Raw genomic sequence first — 23,897 nt, forward strand, 5'->3', positions numbered from 1 at the left:
GCTCATAAATTGGTGGAAAAAAATGAATGAGAATGACAGGAGGGTGATTTCGACACGGATCTCCCACTTTGTAGTCCAACACTGTGACCATACAGCCACGAGGCCGGCGCTCTTGCAAGTCGCTCAATGTTGCACATCTTGAGCTTGGACCGTTCACTGTTCCTATTTTGCTTCTTTTTTCACAGTTCGGTACACCTTCTTTTTTTATGCTTCCTCACAAGCGACTTCTAATCAAGCTGCGGGCCTATGGGGTATCGTCTCAGTTGTGCGACTGGATTCGTGATTTCCTGTCAGGAAGGTCGCAGTTCGTAGTAATAGACGGCAAATCATCGAGTAAAACTGAAGTGATATCAGGTGTTCCCCAGGGAAGCGTCCTGGGACCTCTGCTGTTCCTGATCTATATAAATGACCTGGCTGACAATCTGAGCAGTTCTCTTAGGTTGTTCGCAGATGATGCTGTAATTTACCGTCTAGTTAGGTCATCCGAAGACCAGTATCAGTTGCAAAGCGATTTAGAAAAGATTGCTGTATGGTGTGGCAGGTGGCAGTTGACGCTAAATAACGAAAAGTGTGAGGTGATCCACATGAGTTCCAAAAGAAATCCGTTGGAATTCGATTACTCGATAAATAGTACAATTCTCAAGGCTGTCAATTCAATTAACTAACTATGTGTTAAAATTACGAACAACTTCAGTTGGAAACACCACATAGATAATATTGTGGGGAAGTCGAGCCGGCCGGCCGCAGTGGTCTAGCGGTTCTAGGCGCTCAGTCCGGAACCGCGCGGCTGTTACGGTCGCAGGTTCGAATCCTGCCTCGGGCATGGATGTGTGTGATGTCCTTAGGTTAGTTAGGTTTAACTAGTTCTAAGTTCTAGGGGACTGATGACCGCAGTTGTTAGGTCCCATAGTGCTCAGAGCCATTTGAACCATTTGAAGTCGAGCCAAAGGTTGCGTTTCATTGGCAGGACACTTAGAAGATGCAACAAGTCCACTAAAGAGACAGCTTACGCTACACTCGTTCGTCCTGTGTTAGAACAGTGCTGCGCGGTGTGGGACCCTTACCAGGTGGAATTGACGGAGGACATCGAAAAGGTGCAAAAAAAGGGCAGCTCGTTTTGTATTATCACGTAATAGGGGAGAGAGTGTGGCAGATATGATACGCGAGTTGGGATGGAAGTCATTAAAGCAAAGGCGTTTATCGTCGCGGCGAGATCTATTTACGAAATTTCAGTCACCATCTTTCTCTTCCGAATGCGAAAATATTTTGTTGAGCCCAACCTACATAGGTAGGAATGATCATCAAAATAAAATAAGAGAAATCAGAGTTCGAACAGAAAGGTTTAGGTGTTCGTTTTTTCCGCGCGCTGTTCGGGAGTGGAATGGTAGAGAGATAGTATGATTGTGGTTCGATGAACCCTGTGCCAAGCACTTAAATGTGAATTGCAGAGTAGTCATGTAGATGTAGATCTGTGTTCAGATTATGACGGGCTGTCCACTGAGCCACTTTACCATTAAATCGGAATGGGGTGCGATGGGGAGTTTCCCTTGTTAGCGGGGGTAATAGGGGAAGGAATTAGAGGTAGGAAGGAGGTGATGGGCAGAGAGTGTTGAGAGGAGATGATGGACAAAGGTGGTAGGAGGAAATGGACTGACAGAAAATTAGAAACAATACATAACAGGGCAACGCCGGGAACTCGGCTAGTGGAAGATCAAATCGACAACAAAGTGTTCTGCTACTAGTATCGTACTGAAGAGGAGTTAAATTCCCGGCTCATTACGTTTGTTAGGTAGCTACGCTGTGCTGTGAAACAGGCGGTTAACCAAAGAAGTGGTGAAGCCTAGAATGACACATTTTGCGGAGCCGGTGGCCAGGGCGTCCACCTCGACAGCAGAGGCGCGTGCGTGTGGCAGGAGTTGTCCGAGCGGCCGCGAGTACCTGCGGCAGGGAGGCGGCGTGGCGTGGTGGAGGGGAGTGAAAGCCCGCTGGAGTAACGGCGGCAGTGCCCCAAATCTCAGCCCCAGCTGACTGCCGCCTGCAGTGAAGATGTAGCGCGCCGCTGGACAACATGCTAGCGGCTACCCTCTGCGCTGGCGCACTGCTGCACCTGCTGCTGTCATGGGGTGAGTCGACTCACGCTGACAGACCGGCGCGCCTGCCCACAGTCGAGAGTTCTCGTGGTCCCGGAAGTGCGGCTACGTCGTTGTCATCGATGTTGCTGACCTCGTACCGGAAACACTTCCGTAGAAGATCAGTGACTTCGCACGAACATGCTCGCAGCAACAATACGGTTAATTTTGCATTAGCGAGACATATACACCAGTGGCACAAGCGCGCTCACTAAGACGTGTTTGTCGGTTTATTTTAACATCGCACGCACTAGCGTCATTCTGGACGAACAATCGCCACGACTTAGCTATAGCATTATTCCAGCGTCTCTGACTCAGAAAGCTTGTTCGAAATCGTCAGAGAGAGTGCGTGCAGAACTGTGTTCTGAGTGATATCACGGCCTGTTACTAATGTGCAATATATCTCGCGAGACAAGAGAATTGGAAAATGTGGAATGATCGATACGGAAGTGGATACTTCTTGTGGCCACGGAAACATTCTTTACGGCTGTTCAAGTTCGCAACATCTGCTGTACAGTGCTCTTACCTGATGGTTGCATTACGAGATTATCGCTTGCCTAGACAAGCAGCGCACGCGCCTCAAAAGTGTAAGTACACAATGAGGAATGATAAAAACGCGTGTAGTTTTTAGAGTATAAAGGGTTTTCCTGATTGCCCTTTTTGCAATAAAGAAAGGGATTGGCTCTATATGCTATGGTGGCGCGGAGCAACGCCAATTTGTCAGAATATAATAAGTAGACTGCCGTCTCATACGCACATAATTTATTGACGAGCGGTTCGGATGTCAGATCATCCATTACCGAGTTTCAAAACACGTTGAAAAAAATGTTCAAATGAGTGTGAAATCTTATGGGACTTAACTGCTAAGGTCATCAGTCCCTAAGCTTACACACTACTTAACCTAAATTATCCTAAGGACAAACACACACACCCATGCCCGAGGGAGGACTCGAACCTCCGCCGGGACCAGCCGCGCAGTCCATGACTGCAGCGCCTAAAACCGCTCGGCTAATCCCGCGCGGCAAACCACGTTGAACGCTCATCACTGTTTGAAAATTAATTATAGCTGCTTTTCCATCCGAAACCGGTCGTTACTAAATTGTAACCTGCCGTGAGACTGTATTTTACGTACCAAATAAAAGTGTGTGCAGGAAGCAATGCGTCTTCCAATTCCTATGAATTAATTTACGACCATACTAACATCTATTGCGTGCTAAGCGCGTACGCACACGCACAAATGTTGTTAATTCAGTTCAGTACAGTTCGTACGAAATAAGCAAATACTAGGATCCTAGGACATAAACTGAACTCAAACATAATGAAGTATTTCGAATAGAATGACCTCCTCCATGACAACCAACGTGGATTCCGAAAACATGGGTCATGCAAAACCCTGCTCGCGCTTTTCTAAAAAAATGGTTCAAATGGCTCTGAGCACTATGGGACTTAACTTCTGAGGTCATCAGTCCCCTAGAACTTAGAACTATTTAAACCTAACTAACCTAAGGACATCACACACACCCATGCCCTAGGCAGTATTCGAACCTGCGACCGTTGTAGCAGCGCGGTTCCGGACTGGACCGCCTAGAACCGCTCGGCCATAGCGGCCGGCGATGAAAACAAAGGATGATTATTATTAGCCGGCCGAGGTGGCCGAGCGTATCTAGGCGCTACAGTCTGGAACCGCGCGACCACTACGGTCGCAGGTTCGAATCCTGCCTCGGGCATGGATGTGTGTGATGTCCTTAGGTTAGTTAGGTTTAAGTAGTTCTAAGTTCTAGGGGACTGATGACCTTAGAAGTTAAGTCCCATAGTGCTCAGAGCCATTTGAACCATTTGATTATTATTACGTTTTAACATTTTATGTGTTTTATTGTTATTATAATTAAAACTGTAGGCATCTATGGTATGTTCTTCCCCCTTCCCTTCCTCGTCCAGAATAGACTCCTGGATAAACGCCTGTTTGGGATACGCTTGACGATAGACCTCAGAGTCAGTCTACGGAAGCCTGCTTACAAAAGTGAAGAGAACTAGTACTAAGCGAGGAATCTGTACAAGGTGTTCCAGGAGGAATGTTCAATATCCAGGCATTTGACAGGAACGGTCATTCAAAGCAAAAAAATCTAGTAAGCGTGGGCTCTAAAACATATACCTTAAGAGCCATTAGCGCGTTTTCATCTGCGATACTGTGAAACATATCTCTTCTGCTGCAAACTTTTTGCTCTCCATATTTTGAAAGAGGGTTGCGAGGACCAAAACAAGAAAAAAATGTGCAGTAAACAAGGGCTTTAAAGTGCATATCTTAAGAGGAGGAGGAGGAGATTAGTATTTAACGTCCCGTCGACAACGAGGTCATTAGAGACGGAGCGCAAGCTCGGGTGCGGGACGGATGGGGAAGGAAATCGGCCGTGCCCTTTCAAAGGAACCATCCCGGAAGACCTAAATCAGGATGGCCGGAGACGGGACATATCTTAAGAGCTATGGGCACTTGTTCCTCTTTGCTAATGTGAAACACGTCTTTCTACTGAACAAGTGCTCATAGTTTTGAAGAGATGCATTTTAGAGCCCATATTTACTAGACAAATTCTTATTATTTTGGCCCATACTACCTCCTTCCAAAATATGGAAAGCAAGTAACTTGCAGCAGAAGATACTTGGTTCACATTATCGAAGATGAAAGTACTCGTGGTTCTTAAGGTATATATTTTACAGCCTGTGTCGGCTAGACTCTTTTGCATCGAATTATCGTTCCTGTCATATACCTGAATATTGATCATTCATCCTGGGACACCCTGCGTAGATTGCCTAGCGTTTGCAGACGATTTAGCAATCTTAATTGGCGACATTTCATCAACCTAAAAACATTTTGCGCTCTTGATAAAAACTGCAGAAAAAGTTGGTCTCCAGGTATCTTTTTCTGAAGACAGAATAGATGACCTGCAACAAACAAGTATCAGAATTCATAGAGGTGAAATATGGGTCATTCAAAACCCTACTCGCGCTTTTCTCACATGACACGCTGAAAGCCACGAATGAAAGCAGTCAGGTGGATGAAGCGTTTCTTGAGTACCGAAAATCACTGACTCGCGACCACACCGACGTTTATTAACAAAAGCACGATCGTATGGGGTATCAAACAAAATTTGTTATTGGTTAGAGGATTTCTTCGTAGGGAGGTGGTGTTGGTGGTGGTGGTTAGTGTTTAACGTACCGTCGACAACGAGGTCATTAGAGACGGAGCGTAAGCTCGGGTTAGGGAAGGATTGGGAAGGAAATCGGCCGTGCCCTTTCAAAGGAACCATCCCGGCATTTGCCTGAAACGATTTAGGGAAATCACGGAAAACCTAAATCAGGATGGCCGGAGACGGGATTGAACCGTCGTCCTCCCGAATGCGAGTCCAGTGTGCTAACCACTGCGCCACCTCGCACGGTTCGTCGGGAGGGAGGCCTCAGCACGTTATTTCGGAAGGAGAGCGATCGACAAAAGTAGAAGTAACTTAGGCCGTACCTCAAGAAACTCTTTTGGGACACACGCTATTCGTTTTATATATTAATGACCTCGTAGACAATATAAATATCTCGGTGAAACCATTCAGGAAAATAGTATCTAAACAAAAGCAAATGATTCCAGAATGAGATTTTCACTCTGCAGCGGAGTGTGCGCTGATATGAAACTTCCTGGCAGATTAAAACTGTGTGCCGGACCGAGACTCGAACTCGGGACCTTTGCCTTTGCAAAGGTCTCGAGTTCGAGTCTCGGTCCGACACACAGTTTTAATCTGCCAGGAAGTTTCAAAAGCAAATGAAGTTAAATGCAAGAAGGTGGAAATTACATACCAACTTACGCAAAGTATCAACAACAAGAAATATATCTCTAAGCACACGAAACTAAGACATTACAATACAGTAATTAAACCAGAATGCGTTTATGGATCAGAAACACTAATTTCTTAACAGGAAAACTGACACTGAAAACAATGAGGGAAAGCAACGCAAAATCGTAAGAAAAGTTCTAGGCCAAAATCTTCTAGACAAACAATACCGACTAAGAGGCAAACAGGAAATCAAAGAACACACAAATATCGACCGTGTCGTTAGAAAACGCAGGTTAAGATTCTATGGAGACATTAGAATAATGAACCCAGGCAGACTTAGAAAGCAAATAGTCTCATTCTTTGACTACTGGTGTAAAGCCAAAACGGATACGATGAAACAGATTGACGAAGTCAAATCTAATCTGAAACTGGCAGGAATTCCACCGGATGATGACAAGAAAATTCACAAGTGGCAAGCTGCTTGAGAAAAAAAAGAAAAAATAAAGAAGAATATGACTGGACAAGCATGGGCTGAAAAGAGAAAGGAAGCCCACAGGATGGGAATGGTATGGGCTCGAAGGAAATGCCCGCCTCTAAGTACTTTGAGAAGTCCTAATCGATTTATTCGCAAATAATAATAAAGGGAAATCGTGCCTGGTCCAGTTCAGGTTTTCAGCCTCTCCGTGACGTTTTCTCGTGGATGAAACAAACCTATGACCATTCGTGTGCAAGGAGTATCTGCGTAGGCAAAATCTAGGAGTTTCGATCGGCTCGAACGATTTAAACGCGAGAACCAACGGAATGGGACGAGGTGTGATATGCAGCCAAGTGAGTGGTGCAGAAGCCTGAGCGGATGGCGCTGTATTGGCGCGTGTGTCGCGTCGCATACAGTTACACGAATGCCGTGGCCGTATTTCGCCGACTGTGCGCTGAATGGAACGGCGTCGTTTTTGTGTGCTGAAGCGGTAAGTTTCGGGCAAAGACACAGGAAGTGTCCGGTACGGCTGTGGCGGTGCAGTGGCCAAGAAACTGGAGCCTAGTAGGGCAGTAGTCATTCCGATCCACGTTTTTTGTGATTCGCCCCAATTACTCCAGGCGTGGGCCGAAGTGGCTCCTTTAACAACTCTATTACCTATTCATACCCGCTCCTTGTCCATGTCAGCTAGTTTTCCCTCTCTAATGACATCGCTAGTGAAGGGACGCTATACTAAAAAAAACTGTGCGAGGCAGGAAGTACGGACGCTTCGACAAGGGGGAAATTTTAAAAATAATTACAGACTATTAGTAGCCAGCGTTTTAGCTGCGTGGGGGAAGTCGGTGTTCCGTCATTCGGATCTGCGATAGAAAAGCGGACCATCATCGCTTTAGCTCCCACGTGATATTGCTGACAAGGGAAGTGCGTGTCCTACAACGCTCAGAACCGCACGAAAATGTGCTTAGAATATAAATCGCTCATTTCAAATAACAGTGGTATGAGGCATTCGTATGTAAAAATGCATATCTTAGCACGAGAGACATTTGAATGATCACCTATTCCAGGTCTAAGAGAAGAAACCTGGTAACGCGAAGATACAAAATATGGATAGAATAGGACCGAAGACAACGAAATATTTCCACCCTCATCATTACGTGTACTTCTTTAGCCAATGTGAGCTCTACGTGAGAAGGGGCACAGAGTTCGTCGGACTACACTGCCAAAAACCACAAGGAAAGTTACACGATCGTCATTTCTGTGGTGTCACCGCCAGACACCACGCTTGCTAGGTGGTAGCCTTTAAATCGGCCGCGGTCCGTTAGTATACGTCGGACCCGCGTGTCGCCACTATCAGTGATTGCAGACCGAGCGTCGCCACACGGCAGGTCTAGAGAGACTTCCTAGCACTCGCCCCAGTTGTACAACCGACTTTGCTAGCGATGGTTCACTGACAAAATCCGCTCTCATTTGCCGAGACGATAGTTAGCATAGCCTTCAGCTACGTCATTTGCTACGACCTAGCAAGGCGCCATGTTCAGTTGCTATTGGTATTGTAAAGAATGTACAGACAAGAGCTACGTTCAACATTAATGGATTAAAGTTAAGTATTCCACCAGTTACCTCCTTTTTTTCTAAGTTCTAATATCCTTGTCCTGTTCCAGACCTCACGCCAGGCTGCGTGAGCTACACGCGTGCCTTTCGGCTTCCTCCAAACTCCGTGGGTTGGCTCCTGCCAATCCACAACAATTTCATCATCAGATTTCACTCTGTGCTATACAATCAAGTACAAACCTATGTTAAAATATGGTTGGGAAGAGGCAGGTTATGACAATGGCATACCAATACCATGCTTTCAAAATGTATTTAGCATGTTGTTTGATATTGGACTGCTTGAATGCAGAAGTGACGTTGAATGTGAAGGTTTGTGGTAACAGGAAGGGCACCCAGCCATCCTGTACTACTATCATTGCCAAATCCAATAATTAAAATGCCGACCTCGTGAAGATATGGGATAAGAGCCAGGAAAAACAACATTTAGACAGAAAATTACGCCGTCGTCTCGGCATTTTCTTATTTCTTGGAAAGCAGCGAAGAACTTCCTTCGTCCATTTATTATCCATGTTGGTGGATACATGGCCAGCCCATTTCTGACAAGGGGAGCCCACGACGTTTGGAACGCGGAATTACTGTAAACTTCGTACACTAGTAGAACTCCATGAGGACGACAAAATGTGTAAGCAGTAGCGCGTACTTCTCAAGCGTTATTGAGAAAATCGCAAGATAATTTCGGTCGTCAAATATATACCTGTGCGTGGCCACTTTTTACCACGAAAAAAAAAAAACCTGAGTGAACGGATCAACAAAGAACCTGAAGGGCTGTCATCGGACGTGCGCCACGAACATATTCAGCGACCAATATAGAGTAAAATGAGATTAAAAAAAAAAAAAAAGTGGTTAACGTTCAGGCCTCGTAATCAATGGATCGATGGATCGAGTCCCGCTCTTCAGTTGTTTTGATTTCTAAAACAGTAATTTTCTTTACTATTTATATTACAATTTATATCATGGGAAAAATACGTGTAATCGGATGAACTTTTATTAAATTTACAATTTTATTTGGCAGTCTACAAATTTTTACTATCACAAATAAAATAATATTCATAAGTACCGACTAGTAAACGACCAAATGCATAAAGTGATACTGAAAATGTATGCTTGTCTGTGATTTGAGAAATCCAATATACGTGGAAGGAGTCCTAAACGACTTGTTACCTCCAAGTTTTGACCGGTACAGACTGCTGTCGAAAGATGTACAATCATTCGTCGCTTTCGACATTACGAGTACAAGTTGCAGGATGGTATTTTTCGTAAAAACGTGGAAAACATAAAGTTAAACGGCACCAGCTGAATAAATGCTATGTTTCCGCATACGCAAGGTCTTTTGAGGTTTTCCGTAGAAAAACAAACGTCGTTAACATATTCAAAAATCTCTCTTTCAGACGATAATTTAGAAGCAAACCATGCATAACGCAGCATTTCCTTAAATATCGGCGCTCATAATTGGTCATGCAGTATCGACTGTATTTTAATAGAGTCTTCACGAGTAGCAATTTCTCGTTCTCTTTTGATTAAATACGAACAATTTTGAAAACATGGACAAGCATACATTTTCAGTATCACTTTATTTGTTTGGTCGTTTACTAGGCGATAGTTAATGAATATTATATTATTTGTGATGATAAAAATTTGTAGACTGCCAAATAAATTGTAAATTTAATAAAATTTCATCCGATTACACGTATTTTCCCCATTATATCAATTGTAATATAAATAGTAAAGAAAATTAATGTGTTAGAAATCTAAAAAACTGACGAGCGGGACTCGATCCATCGATCCAATGATTACGGGGCTTGAACGCTAACCAATCGGCTGCCGCCGCTTCCTGGTAGAAAGTGGCCACGCACAGGTATATATTTGACGACCGAAATTACGTTGCGATTTTCTCAATAACGCTTGAGAAGTACGCGTTACTGCTTACACATTTTGTTGTCCTCATAGAGTACTACGAGTGTGCGAAGTTTGCAGTAAATCCGCGTTCCAAACGTCGTGGCCGCCCCTTGTGAGTCTCCCAGACCAGCCGGTTCCCTGATCCATTTCATCTTTTCCTGTCTCTCCGAGTCACGCATCTTTACCTTGTTCAATGAGACACCCTCAGTTTATCGATAATTTTCACATTAAACGTCCATGTCTCACTGCCATATGTCGATAGTGTTACTATAATTATTTTTATTTCTTTTAGTACAATCACACAACACGTTTTAAATTGTGGTTCGTTTCGACCACACATTAGCGGTATTTAGATTCCATACCCCGGCGTGCCCTTAAGTAATATAGGGAAAGCACGGAAAATCTAAATCTAGATAAACGGAGGATATTCGATAACCGCTTGTCTCTAATGCGAATATTCATGATCAAAACTGTAGTAACTTCGGCCATGGCCGTGCGGTTAAAGGCGCTGCAGTCTGGAACCGCAAGACCGCTACGGTCGCAGGTTCGAATCCTGCCTCGGGCATGGATGTTTGTGATGTCCTTAGGTTAGTTAGGTATAACTAGTTCTAAGTTCTAGGGGACTAATGACCTCAGCAGTTGAGTCCCATAGTGCTCAGAGCCATTTTTTAACTTCGGCCATCTGTCGCACTTAGGACCGAGGTAGCGTAGTGTGACGATCCACGGTGGAGGATAGACACAAAAGCAGTTCACTGAAAACCACAACCATGTCCTGCGCGAGGACCGAATCTGCCATTCCGCCTCACCACCCAGTGAAGCTACTCCGAGACGACGGACATCAACAAACATGCGTTGTCCTAAGAGTAAAACTGTGTATGTTTGTGTTTGTGGGTGTGTGTGTGTGTGTGGGGGGGGGGTTGTTAGTTTAAAGAAAAAGAAAAAAAATGAATACAATTGTAAAGTTATCGGACAATAAGTAGTACCGCATCATTTGATGTACGTCCCTCCTTCCCACTCCCACTCTCCGTCCCCACGAATAGACGTTGCAGATTCACTGCACACTGCCTAGTTGTTGTTGTGGTCTTTGTGGTCTTTAGTGCGAAGACTGGTTTGGAAATTTGTGGTAAATTCCTATGGGACCAAACTGCTGAGGTCCCTAAGCTTACACACTACTTAATCTAACTTAAAATAACTTACGCTAAGGACAACACACACATCCATGCCCGAGCGAGGACTCGAACCTCGGACAGGGGGAGCCGCAAGAAACCGTGGTAAGGCGCTTCTGACCGCGCGGCTACCCCGCGCGGCCCGAAGAGTGGTTTGATAGAGCTGTCCATGCCACCCTATCCTACAGACACATTACTGGCCTGCATCCACCAGCGCAGAGGCATATAATGCCGCCTAAATCGCTGTCAGTCAAGAGGTGGCCATTTCAGTGCGACGTATGAAAAAGTTCTAAGAGAAAGGGGATTTCAGTTTTATTTCTGAATTTCTAATTACGCTGACTGAGGAAAAAATCTATGCGATATGGTGGAATAAGCAATAATTACAGACTTGCAAGTTTACTTCGATGGTTTTAATGTTACTCGCGAAGCAAGTAGCTTTTCCTCCATCATCGTTCCTTTTTAATGAAGAATAGTACAATAACGCGAGTGTCTTCTTCGGTTTGTATTCCAGAGAAACGTGACTACTTTCATACTACACATTTTCGTCTGTCGCGGCATTTTTGTCGTCTCCGTAGACAAGCTATCACGTTTTGCTGGAATTACGATGAATATCCAGTTTACTAGATGCTCTGTGGGCTTGCACGCCGTATTTTCTGTCACCGCAAAGTTTCTTTAGGGGTGTCGACAGAGGTTAGGCAGTAGCTGTAGCAAGGAATTGACATTCACGGGAATCGAGGCCCAAATTCCAGTACGGCCACCGAGATTTCGACTCTAGGTTCGTAACCATTTCCTTAAATCATTTTGGCTGAATACAGGACGGTTCCTTCATCAAATCTGGATGGCCGGATGCTATTCATGCCATGCAGCACTCAGTATAGCACGTTCCAGTGGACGAATTGTCAGTCTCCATCCTTCGTAACGTCAAACGCATGTCTTCCAGCAGAGAGGACAGGAAGTGTAGATGCGTCTCGCCTGTAAGATGTGAAACGATGCCGATCCTCGAGAGGTCTAATGCGCAGAACCGCTGCAGTCGTGGGGAACGGTACTGCTCTTTGACTCGAAACGAAAGCTTGTCGCTCACTGAATGTGCTGAATAGCGGGGTACACGGTATGAACAAAATGGTCTCTTCAAATGGCTCTGAGAACTATGGGACTTAACTTCTAAGGTCATCAGTCCCATAGAACGTAGAACTACTTAAACCTAACTAACCTAAGGACATCACACACATCCATGCCCCAGGCAGGATTCGAACCTGCGACCATAGCGGTCGCGCGGTTCCAGACTGCAGCGCCTAGAACCGCTCGGCCACACCGGCCGGTTGGTCTCTTCACTGGTTGCTAGCGTTGCTGCCTCTGGATTGTGGGGTGCCGGGATCGATTCCCGACTGGATCAAGGATTTTCTTCTCCTGGAGACTGGGTGTTTGTGTTGTCCTCACGATTTCACCATCATTCGGGAAAGTGGCGAGGCTGGACAGTGTAAAGGTTGGGATTTTGTACAGGCGTCGATAACCGCGCAGTTGAGCACCCCAGAAACTGAATATCATCAGCATCATCATCATCATTATTTACCACTGGTGCCGTGTATTTCCAGATATTTGTTCATTCGACCTCGTGCGTTACATATCCTCTAAATTCTAAAGAGTCGTCTCGCAGAGTTTGACTGCATTGTTCAAAATCAAACTGTGTTAGTAAATCAGTGACAGCCCCACGATTTTACATTTGCTCAAAACCCACACCATAACGAGAAAGTTTTATCAGAACTGGTTTGGAATTGCTACATTATTAACGGGACGAAATCGATAGATGTAAACATAGCTTCGGGAGGATAACCTACCCCGAGGGAGTGTTAAGTTGCGGTCACTATTTTAGCCTACAACACCTACAGATGAACTAACGATTGGATGAGTCGGAAGCTCGGCGAGCTGTTGTTTACAGGAAGGTTGTGCCGCCGAAAGGCTGTAACGAAATACAGTAAGATTTGCGGAGAATCAGCGATTGGTGCAGCGAGTGGTAGCTTGCCGTGTATGCAACGTGTTGCGCCTAAATAGAGCTATTATTTTTGGATCACACTATTAGCGATAATACACAGGAATCAGTAGCAACCGTAAAATACACAGGGGAAATCCCCCGCAACTACCTAAAGTTCTTTTTTTTTTAATCTTAGGGGACTTAACTGCAAAGGTCATCAGTCCCTAAACTTACACACTGCTTAACCTAACTTATCCTAAAGACAAACACACACACCCATGCCCGACGGAGGACTCGAACCTCCGCCGGGACCAGCCGCACAGTCCATGACTGCAGCGCCTTAGACCGCTCGGCTAATCCCGCGCGGCACCGCTTAAAGTATAATCGTCATATAAAACTAGTTGTAGGGTAATAAGATGCTATGACGAGATTCCTTAGAAGAATATTTAACTTGCAAAATACTCGTTCCGTAGATTACTGGATATCATTCGTCAGTCTCGGACTCTCCCCTGGAGGGATTCGTCCGAAAGATACAGAAAATCTAACGAAGAGCGGCTGGTTTCGTCACACGTGTTCGTTTAGTAAAGTCGAGGGCGTTACGGAAATGCTCGTGAAACTCCAATGGCAGACGTTACAAGGCAGGTGTTAACCATCACGGAGCAGTTTCTTGTTAAAGTTCTGAGAGCGTAGGTTGCAAGAAGAACCAGACAGTTGTCCGTTCCACGAGCCATTCGCACATGGAACAAATGGTTCAAATAGCTCTGAGCACTATGGGACTTAACTTCTGAGGTCATCAGTCCCCTAGAACTTAGAACTAGTTAAACCTAACTAACCTAAGGATATCAAACACATCCATTCCCGAGGCAGGATTCGGCCACATTGGCCAGCTAAAAATGAACATTTAATAAATTAATATCTTGTATTTCACTGAGTCTCATTTCGGTATATTCACTGCGGCATACGGCACGCGCGGCTAACATTTATACGGCACTGCGGAGAGACTTTTTGAACACCCCGTTTAAACAGTATTCTTGTAGATTAAAACTGTGTGCCGGACCGAAACTCGAACTCGCGACCTTTGCCTTTCGCGGGCAAGCGCTCTACCGACTGAGCTACCCAAGCACGACTCACGCCCCGTCCTCACAGCTTAAATTCCGCCAGTACCTCGTCTCCTACCTTCCAAACTTCACAGAAGCTCTCCTGCGAATCTTGCAGAACTAGCACTCCTGGAAGAAAGGATATTGCGGAGACATGGCTTAGTCACAGCCTGGGGGATGTATCTAGAATGAAATTTTCACTCTACAGCGGAGTGTGCGCTGATATGAAACTTCCTGGCAGATTAAAACTGTGTGCCGGACCGAGACTCGAACTCGGGCCTTTCGCGGGCAAAGGTCCCGAGTTCGAGTCTCGGTCCGGCACACAGTTTTAATCTGCCAGGAAGTTTCATATCAGCGCACACTCCACTGTAGAGTGAAAATTTCATTCTAGTATTCTTGTACTCTGTGGCAGTAAAAACTATGCAGGGCGTTTCCGTAAAAGCGTGCAAAAATTTCACAGGTCGTGGAGGATGCTCCACTGAACAATTTGAGGTAGGGAGCCTGGGGCTGGAGAAGACAACTTAAGAAGATAATAGGAATAAAATCACATTACTGTGTACTTTTTTATTTACATTAATTACAGTTAACTGCAAATACCATCACTGACACAAAAAGCATGCCGTTTGTACTGTATCGTACAAAATGTGCCGAAACTGACGGCTATCAACCTCAATTCAAGCATGACAGCAGCGAACAAAATTCTGACCCACCCTGACAAATATCCCTGTTGTGTTTCGATTCACATCACAGGCAGCTACAATTCTGGCAACTAATTCCATCTCCGTATCCACTGGGTTCTCATACACAAGTGATTTTAGATATTCCCATAGGAAATAATCAAGGGTACTCAGGTCAGGTGACCTCGCAGGCCATGGAATAAGACCTCCCCTTCAAATCCAGAGACCAGGAAATACAGCATTGAGATAGTTGCGGACAGCCACACTGAAGTGAGGCGGTGCATCGTCCTGGTGTATCGACGTGCTCTACGAACAGCCAAGGACAACTCAGATAGAACTCTTTGCATGAACCTTAAGTAGCTGGCCCTTCAGACGGCCAGTTAGACTTCCTAGTTCAAAAAATGGCTCTGAGCACTATGAGACTTAACATCTGAGATCATCAGTCCCCTAGAACTTAGAACTGCTTAAACCTAACCAACCTAAGGACATCACACACATCCATGCCCGAGGCCGGATTCGAACCTGCGACCGTAGCTGTCGCACGGTTCCAGACTGAAGCGCCTAGAACCGCTCGGCCACACCAGCCGGCTAAACTTCCTAGTAATCAGGCTCGTCCTCCTCGTTTCCTTGCTGGAAACAAAGAATTTTAATGTAAATAAACAGCATAGTACATGTAAGCTTGTACGAATGTTAGTTGTAAATAAGCAGGAAAGCAGTAATGCTCGACAAAGCGGTAGAAAAGTTTACTTCTGAAACTTCCTGGCAGATTAAGACTGTGTGTCGGACCGAGACTCGAACTCGGGACCTTTGCTGTGAAGACGGGGCGTGAGTCGTGCTTGGGTAACTCAGATAGTAGAGCACTTGCCCACGAATGGCAAAGGTCCCGAGTTCGAGTCTCGGCCTGGCACACAGTTTTAATCTGCCAGAAAGTTTCGTATCAGCGTACACTCCGCTGCAGAGTGAAAATCTCATTCTGCAAACGTCCCCTTGGCTGTGGCTAAGCCATGTCTCCGCAGTATCTTTCCTTTCAGAAGTGCTAGTTCTGCAGCTTCGCAGGAGAACTTCTGAAAACCTTGGAAGGTAGGAGACGAGGTACTGGCAGAAGTAAAGCTGTGAGGACGGGGCGTGCGTCGTGCTTGGGTAGCTCAGTTGGTAGAACACTTGCCCGCGAAAGGCAAAGGTCCCGAGTTCGAGTCTCGGTCGGGCACACAGTTTTAATCTGCCAGGAAGTTTCATATTCCAGAATGAGACTTTCACTCTGCAGCGGAGTGTGCGCTGATATGAAACTTCCTGGCAGATTAAAACTGTGTGCCGGACCGAGGTTCGCAGGAGAGCTTCTTTAAAGTTTGGAAGGTAGGAGACGAGGTACTGGCAGAAGTAAAGCTGTGAGGACGGGGCGTGAGTCGTGCTTGGGTGGCTCAGATGGTGCCGGCACGGCAGCTCAGCGTGTTCGGTCAGAGGATTAGCTGCCCTCTGTAATAAAAAAACTGAGTTAATGGATCAACGACGAACTGAAACGGGTGTCTTGCGACGTCCGCCCCGAGCAGATACAACGGACGGAAACGAACAAAAGAAGATTAAAAAAATATGGCAGGGCACTTGCCCGATAAGATAAAGGTCCCGAGTTCGAGTCTTGGTCTGGCACACAGTTTTAATCTGCCAGGAAGTTTCAAATCAGCGCATACTCCGCTGCAGAGTGAAAATCTTGTTCTTGAAGTTTACTTCTGTATCTCCTTAAGCTGGCTTCTCCGATCCAAGGTTCCCTACCACAAATTGTTCAGTGGAACATCCTCTATATCCTGTTGCATTTTGTACGCTCTTATGGAAACACCTTGTATATTGTCATTCAAGTCGACTGGAACGCATCTAAGTTAAGTATTCTGTGTTAAAGAGCTGTCGTAAAATGAACCAATAATTTATGTGTTTTGTAACGGTTTGACCTCCTCCTGAAGTAAACCTGGGCTTACTACGATGTACAACAAATGCCGACGATGCTGTCTCAAATACGTATTTTCGTCTTTACACAGCTGGAGCGTTGGGATATGACAGGATAGCAGTCGTGATCTTCTCAAATGAACCATCTCAGCATTTTTATGAAGGACATCACAGAAAAAGGAACTGTGGGTGGTGACACGAGGATCTGAACCCCGTTCCTCCCCAGTACCTTAACCAATGCACCACTTCACTCGCTGTTCATTTGCGACAGTAGTGTAAACATGTACATACGTTTCTGCGGTTGGGCAGTACATATCTAAAACATCAAATTACTGTAGTTACGCTCTTCCCTTCGTACTTTGCTGTCGTAGCAGTTAGGAGTACATGAACGTATGTGCCTGTTTTTCGCCATCTTTCCGTCGTTTATCCTCACATTTTTTGAGCTGCGAAGTGACCACAATGGGAGTGAACCGCAAAGACGAGCTATGTCGCAGACAATCTTGGAAGCCAGCCCAAATCAGATAATGAATAGTTAAGCTGGGCTTCTATTCGCGTCACGACAGCCGCTTCAAGGTCAAGCGGGCTCTTTGCAAAATGGTGTTCACATTTCGGTCGTTACTCAATACAGCAAGAACATCATGTCTCGGCCTGTACTACAAGTATTCTTTTTTTATTCACTACTTTGAGGTCTTGGGAGTTTACCATCCTTATACTGAAGCGGGTGGAGTGACGCCTTCTGACGCGTTAAGTTTTCTTTTAATCTGATGATTTGACAACAACGCTATTACAGATGGTTTTGAAAAAGAGTCGGCAAAAGAGGTAACCAGCAGTAGCCTGGAGAGCTGCATCAAACCAGTCTCTGGACTGAAGACCACAACAACAACAACAACAACAACAACCCGCCAATAAAATGCAGTGTTTGGTTAGCCTCCCCCACAATATTTTCTGTATGTTCCTTCCAATTTAAGTTAATTGTAATTCCTAGGTATTTAGTTGAATTTACGGCCTTTAGATTTGACTGATTTATCGTGTAACCGAAGTTTAACGGATTCCTTTTAGTACTCATGTGGATGACCTCACACTTTTCGTTATTTAGGGTCAGCTGGCAATTTTCGCACCATACGGATATCTTTTATAAATCGTTTTGCAATTTGTTTTGATCTTCTGATGACTTTATTAGTCGATTAACGACAGCGTCGTCTGCAAACAACCTAAGACGGCTGGTCAGATTGTCTCCGAAATCGTTTATATAGATAAGGAACAGCAAAGGGCCTATAACACTACCTAGGGGAACACCTGAAATCACTTCTGTTTTACTCGATGACTTTCGGTCAATTACTACGAACTGTGACAGGAATTAATTAACGTTATTAAAAGACTATAGAATCAGCCAAGCTCGGTAATTGTGTTAAGTGGCCATATGGTAGATTTTATAAACATAAATCGATCCGTCAAACAAGAGTGTCCCGTATCCATTATTTTGTTCGCAGTAGCCTTGGATCCCCTTTTGTTAGGGGTAGGACATACGGTTAGACAATTGAAATGCTTTTGGTTTAGATTTTACATATCAAATTTATGCAGATGAAGCCGGAATAGCAGTACAAAAACCAACAATATTTGTTGAAAATCATAAAAATAGTGGACATACCTGAAAATCTACACAAGCCCAAGAATCTTATATTAGGAAAGGGCATAAGATCGGCCAGCAATCATGGATTTCAGGAGGCAAAGACCCATAAAATACTAGGTGTGCACATGTACAAGAACCGTCAACAAATAGCTGCAAGTACTTGGAGAAAGATGTTGGGAGCTGCTAGGGGGAAACTGAAGGAAAACTCAGAGACGTGTCATTACTCCAAAAAGTAAATATTGTTAATAATCATATGTAGGCTAAAATATGGCGTTACAAAGATAATATCTGTACCGAAACAATTTCAAATAGGACGAGATTTATTTGCCAGCATAATGCCTTCAAGGTTACTGAAGGGGGATTTTGACTGGGACGTTGAAAGGCGATATGATGCCTTACTTTTGTATAGATCGCAGAAGGAAGCAAAAGTGCCGCCGGTTGGTCCAACAGCTGCGATTTTGAAACGGATGCGACCACAAAACCTGAACCCACGAATGAATATCTCACGTCAGCCACGTCCTGGACTGGGTTAGGCTATAATACTTGGAATACCGTTATACAGGGTGTCCCAGAGGAATGGTCGATATTCAGGGATATGACAGGGACGATCATTCGAAACATGGGCTCTAAAATGCATACCTTAAGAGCCATGTACACTTCTTCATCTTCCATACTGTGAAGCAAATCACTTCTATTGCAAGCTCTTTGCTTTCCACATTTTGCGCGAGTTGGTCCGGACCAAAACAAGAAAAAAATGTCAGATAAACGTGTGCTTTAAAATGAGTATGTTAGGATTTATACTTAGATAAGATGAACACGTGCTCATAACTCTTAAGGTATAGGTTTCAGAACCCATAGTTACTAGATTACTATTATTATTATTATTATTATTATTATTATTATTATTATTCGTTTCACCCAACTTTGGGGTACGTTGAATCAATCACTTCTGTGTGTTCTGTGCCTTTCTTTTCGCCCAGTACTGCTTCATTCTTTCTGATCTTGCTTTTCTTTCCTCATCAGAGATGACAATCGTTCTTTTCTTTCTATTTTGGAGCTGGAATCCCTCTTTTCTGTCTTTGCTTATCATTTTTGCTGTCCTGTCTGTGAGCATTTTTTCTGTGATGTGTAGTTCTCTTAAGTCTTTCTCTGTTTGGATAAACCAATTTGGTTTGGATTTTTTATTCCTGAAGTAGTCAAACATTCTTTTTGTAAGTCTATTTGGGTTCATTCTGAGAATGTGCCCATAAAACTCAATTCTTCTTTTCCTCATTGTATCCGAAAGTTTTTCTGTGGTTTTGTAGAGTGTTTCATTTTTGGTATGAATTAGTTTGTCGTTATGAAATTTGGGGCCTAAAATTTTTCTCAATATTTTTCTTTCTTTGATCTCTAGCCTTTCAATTGGGCCATGGTTAGTGATAGATAATGTCTCAGCTGCATATAGTGCTTCTGGTTTAATGACAGTGTTGTAATGTTTTATTTTTGAATTCCATGAGAGGGACTTTTTATTATAAGTATTTTTAGTAAGCTGAAAGGCTAGTTCAACTTTGTTTCTTCTTAATTCTATTGCTTTTTTCTCAAGGGCGTTCCAGCTAATCCATTCACCAAGATATTTGAATTCTTTAACAATTTCGATCTTTTGGTCTCTTACTTTAAGATATTTCATTGGCTTTTTTATATTTGTGATTATTTTGGTTTTTTCAAAAGAAATTTTAAGGCCTATTTTCTCTGCTTATTTCTGTAATTCGAGGATCTGTTCTTTGGCTTCTTCCCATGTTTCAGCTTGTAGGGCCATATCATCTGCAAATGCTAGGCAATTAACCTTGATGCCTTTGTTTTTTGTTCCTAGTCGGATTCCACTATTGATTTTCTTGTTCCATTCTCTTACTATTTTTTCTAGGGCACAGTTAAATAACAATAGAGAGAGTCCATCACCTTGTCGTACTCCAGTTTTTATCTCAAATAGGTCTGAGAGTTCTCCCATAAATTTAATTTTGGAGTATGTGTTGGTGATGGTTTCTCTAATTAGGTTTGTAGTTTTATTGTCTAGGTTCAATTCTTTTAATATGGAGATTAGAGATTCCCTGTCTATGGAGTCGTACGCCTTTTGAAAGTCAATGAATGTGATGACATACGCTTTTGCTCTCGATTTTTGGTAGGCCATAAGATTTTTGAGGTTTAGAATTTGTTCTGGGCAGGATCTTCCCTTCCTGAAGCCTGCCTGGTATTCTCCAAGTTGACAATCTAGCTGGGGTTCTGCTCTGTTCAAAAGGACTTTAGACAGTATTTTGTATGTTACGTCAAGGAGCGAAATCCCTCTGTAATTGTTGGGGTCTGTTCTGGATCCCCTCTTATGAATTGGGTGAATGAGGGCCATCTTCCATTCATCCGGAATTCTTTCTGTTTTCCATATTTCTTCAAATATGTTTTGGAGAGATTCTATGGCATTTCTATTGACATTTTTCCACAGTTCAGCTGTAATTTGGTTCTCTCCCGAAGCCTTATAGTTTTTGAGATTCAAAATGATTGATTGTAGTTCCTCGACGGTGGGTGGTTCTGAGTTAGGACTTGTTGAAGTTGAGTTGCTGAAATCCATTTTTTCAATTGGTTCTTTACAGTTGAGAAGGTTTCTGAAATATTCCCTCAAAATTTTGCAATTATCCCTGTTGTTGTGTGCAATATTACCATTTTTATCTTGTAATTGGAGTGTCGGTGGGCTGTACTTGGTTATTTTTTGTTTAAAAGTTCTGTAAAAGCTCCTAGTCTTGTTTTTGTTGAAGTCTTCGTTGATCTGCAAAAGTAGTTGATCTTCTTGTGCTTTTTTAATTCTTTTGAGGTTTTTACTCACTAGTTTTCTTACACTCAGGAAATTTTGTCTATTATATTCATTTTTCTGAGATTGCATCTGTTGCCATGCTTTCTTTCTTTGCTCAATAAGTTTGTCACATTCCTCTGTCCACCATGCGTGTTTTTTGATTTTAGTTATAGGTGCTATTTGTTCAGCTTTGGTTAGTAGGCTTTCCTTCATTTGATCCCAATTTTGGTTCCTTATATCTTGAGTCGCGAGGGGAAACTCCTTCGAATTCATTATCTTTTCTGGATCGTATCTTCTGCTTTTGGGTTTACTGTTTCTATCTTTCCTTTTGGGGATAATTTTGAGTTTTATTTTAGAAAGATAGTGATCAGAATCCAAGTTTGCTCCTCTGAGTACTTTGACATTTTGTATTTCTGTATGGTGTTTCCATTTTATCGCCACATGATCAAGTTGAAATTCACCCAAGTGTGGGTTTGGTGAGGTCCATGTCTTCTGTTTTCTGGGTAGTCTCTTAAAGGCTGTGGATTTCAGGATCAAGCCATGCGCTTGGCAGAGTTCTACTAATCTGACTCCATTTTGGTTAGTTCTATTGTGCGCTGGGTAGTTTCCAACAATATTTTTGTATTTCTTCTCTTTTCCTACTTGAGCATTGAAGTCCCCCGTAAGTATGATGTTGTGTTTGTCTGGGATCTTTTGCACCACGTCATCTAGTTGTTCCCAAAAACGTTCCACCTTTTCCTTATTTTTCCTATTGTCTTCATTTATGGGGGCATGTGCATTCACAATTGTGTATACTCTATTAGCAGATTTAAAAGTGAGTGTGGAGAGTCTTTCCGATTGTGATTGAAAGCTGATAATGGAGTCTAAAATACTTTTATCTATTGTAAAGCCCGTTCCGAGGTGGGGTGTGTTTTTCATTATTCTTTTGCCTACCTTTCCTTTGTATATTCTGAAACCTCCGGAATCAAAATTGTTTTCATCTATGTATCGAGTTTCTTGTAGTGATGTTATGAGTATTCTATGATGTTTGAGGGTATCTGTAAGATGTTTTAATTTTCCTGTTTTTATTATTATTATTATTTTCTTTTTTTTTTTTGCTTCGAACGATCGCTCCCGTCATATCCCTAAATATTGACCATTCCTCATGGAACACCCTGAATGATGGGCCGAAGAAGTCACAAAATTTCCATAAAAGCAGCGGAGGTGTAAAAGATGTGCTCTGTGCTCCATTAATCCGAAATGAGGGGGACGCAAACGAAATGTACAAATAGAAGCTGGACAGTAATATGGACAAACTTATCCAACAAACGCTTAATTCTGAAAGTGCATTACTTAGTATCAGGTACAGAATGAAACAGTACTAAATGAAAAGCTTAACTCAGTTAAATTACGCAGAAGTAGTAACTGTTCACTCTGCAGAGGAAAAGAAAACCAGTAGCTCATGTTTGTGCATCAAATACGATATGATAAACCTGTAGACAAAAATTAAACTTGCTTTAATGAGTGGAGGAACACGATAAAAATAACAGAAATTTTTAAAAAAGAGAGGAGACACTACCTGCCAACGAAACAAAATTTTATACCATAGTTGTTCGAAAATTTTGTCCGCTTCGTCATAAGGGAAAGTGATAAAGAACTGGAGAGTTCTGGCGATTTTTTATGAATAGAGTGGTTGTGAATAAGTGAATTTAAAAAATACTAGGACATGTTTCAAATGTACTTCGAAGTTATTTCACAATAAAAGAATTTTTTTAAAGTAAAATTGCTTCAAGACTAAAGAGACCTTTCCTTCACCTTAGCACGTATCTTTTAAATTATTTTTTTTGTTTTTTTATTTTTTTATTTTTTGGAACCAAGAATAAGCAGTTCACTTCCTTTTATACGTTTAAGACTTGTGTCAAAAAATTCAGCTTATCTTATACATGTCTATACAAGTTTAAATTATACTATTTGTGAAAAACGGAAAGGAGTGACCATAAGAACAGAAGGGAAAGGAAATATCAATCGGTAAGGGCATTACCCACAAACTGCGAAGTTCTGGGTTACAGTCCAGATCGAGCATACAGTTTTAGTCTGCCACGAAATTTCAAAACAGCGCACATTCTGTAGTTTGTAACAAACCCTTTAGTTGTGATGATTGCGGCGACGCGTTGTGATACGGTCTCCATGAGACACCGAAAATGTTGGGAAACTAACATGATCCATTACCACTGAACAGACAAAGCAGCTCAAAAGGATTAGTCGAAGCTGGGTCTAAGGTGCACACATTTCTATCCATGGCTCTCCCCATATATCAGTTGGATTGATTTCAGGCGATTTGGTGCCACACAAACACTCCCGTGTCCGCAGAGTATTTCTAAATCCGTCCTCACACAGTTACGAAGCGGTAGGGTAGAGCATAGAACTTTTGAAGATGGTTCTGGAAGACGTAGTAGACGTTCCATTTCATACCATGTAAACATTCCAATTATGAGAATACCTCCACTACCGGCCTGAACAGCGACCAGTAGGCAGTCTGCGTGGAGTGCTTCAAATTACTTCTCGACATGCTCGTGGCATTTATTGTGACTTATCAATTCAGGCGACCTTTTCCTAGGCTTAGAGCAAATAATGACAGGTTTCCTGTTGCCATTCTAATCTCTGCACCCTTTGATTTGCAGGGAGCACAGGTACACTTGTGGG

The 23,897-nt window shown here is 43.2% G+C and overlaps 1 protein-coding gene across 2 annotated transcripts in view; it reads left to right on the forward strand.

The window, feature by feature from the left end:
- Window positions 1-2,028: 2,028 nt before the first annotated feature.
- Window positions 2,029-23,897, forward strand: part of LOC126470998 (uncharacterized) — a 398,099-nt gene continuing 376,230 nt past the window's right edge. For both annotated transcript variants that reach the window (XM_050099049.1, XM_050099050.1), the window contains exon 1: window positions 2,029-2,123. In XM_050099049.1, the coding sequence (XP_049955006.1) occupies window positions 2,069-2,123 (55 nt within the window). In that variant the 5' untranslated portion in view covers window positions 2,029-2,068. The remainder of the gene's footprint in view (window positions 2,124-23,897) is intronic.

The sequence above is a fragment of the Schistocerca serialis genome, chromosome 3 (assembly GCF_023864345.2).
Source record: "Schistocerca serialis cubense isolate TAMUIC-IGC-003099 chromosome 3, iqSchSeri2.2, whole genome shotgun sequence".
In the NCBI taxonomy this organism is placed as follows: domain Eukaryota; kingdom Metazoa; phylum Arthropoda; class Insecta; order Orthoptera; family Acrididae; genus Schistocerca; species Schistocerca serialis.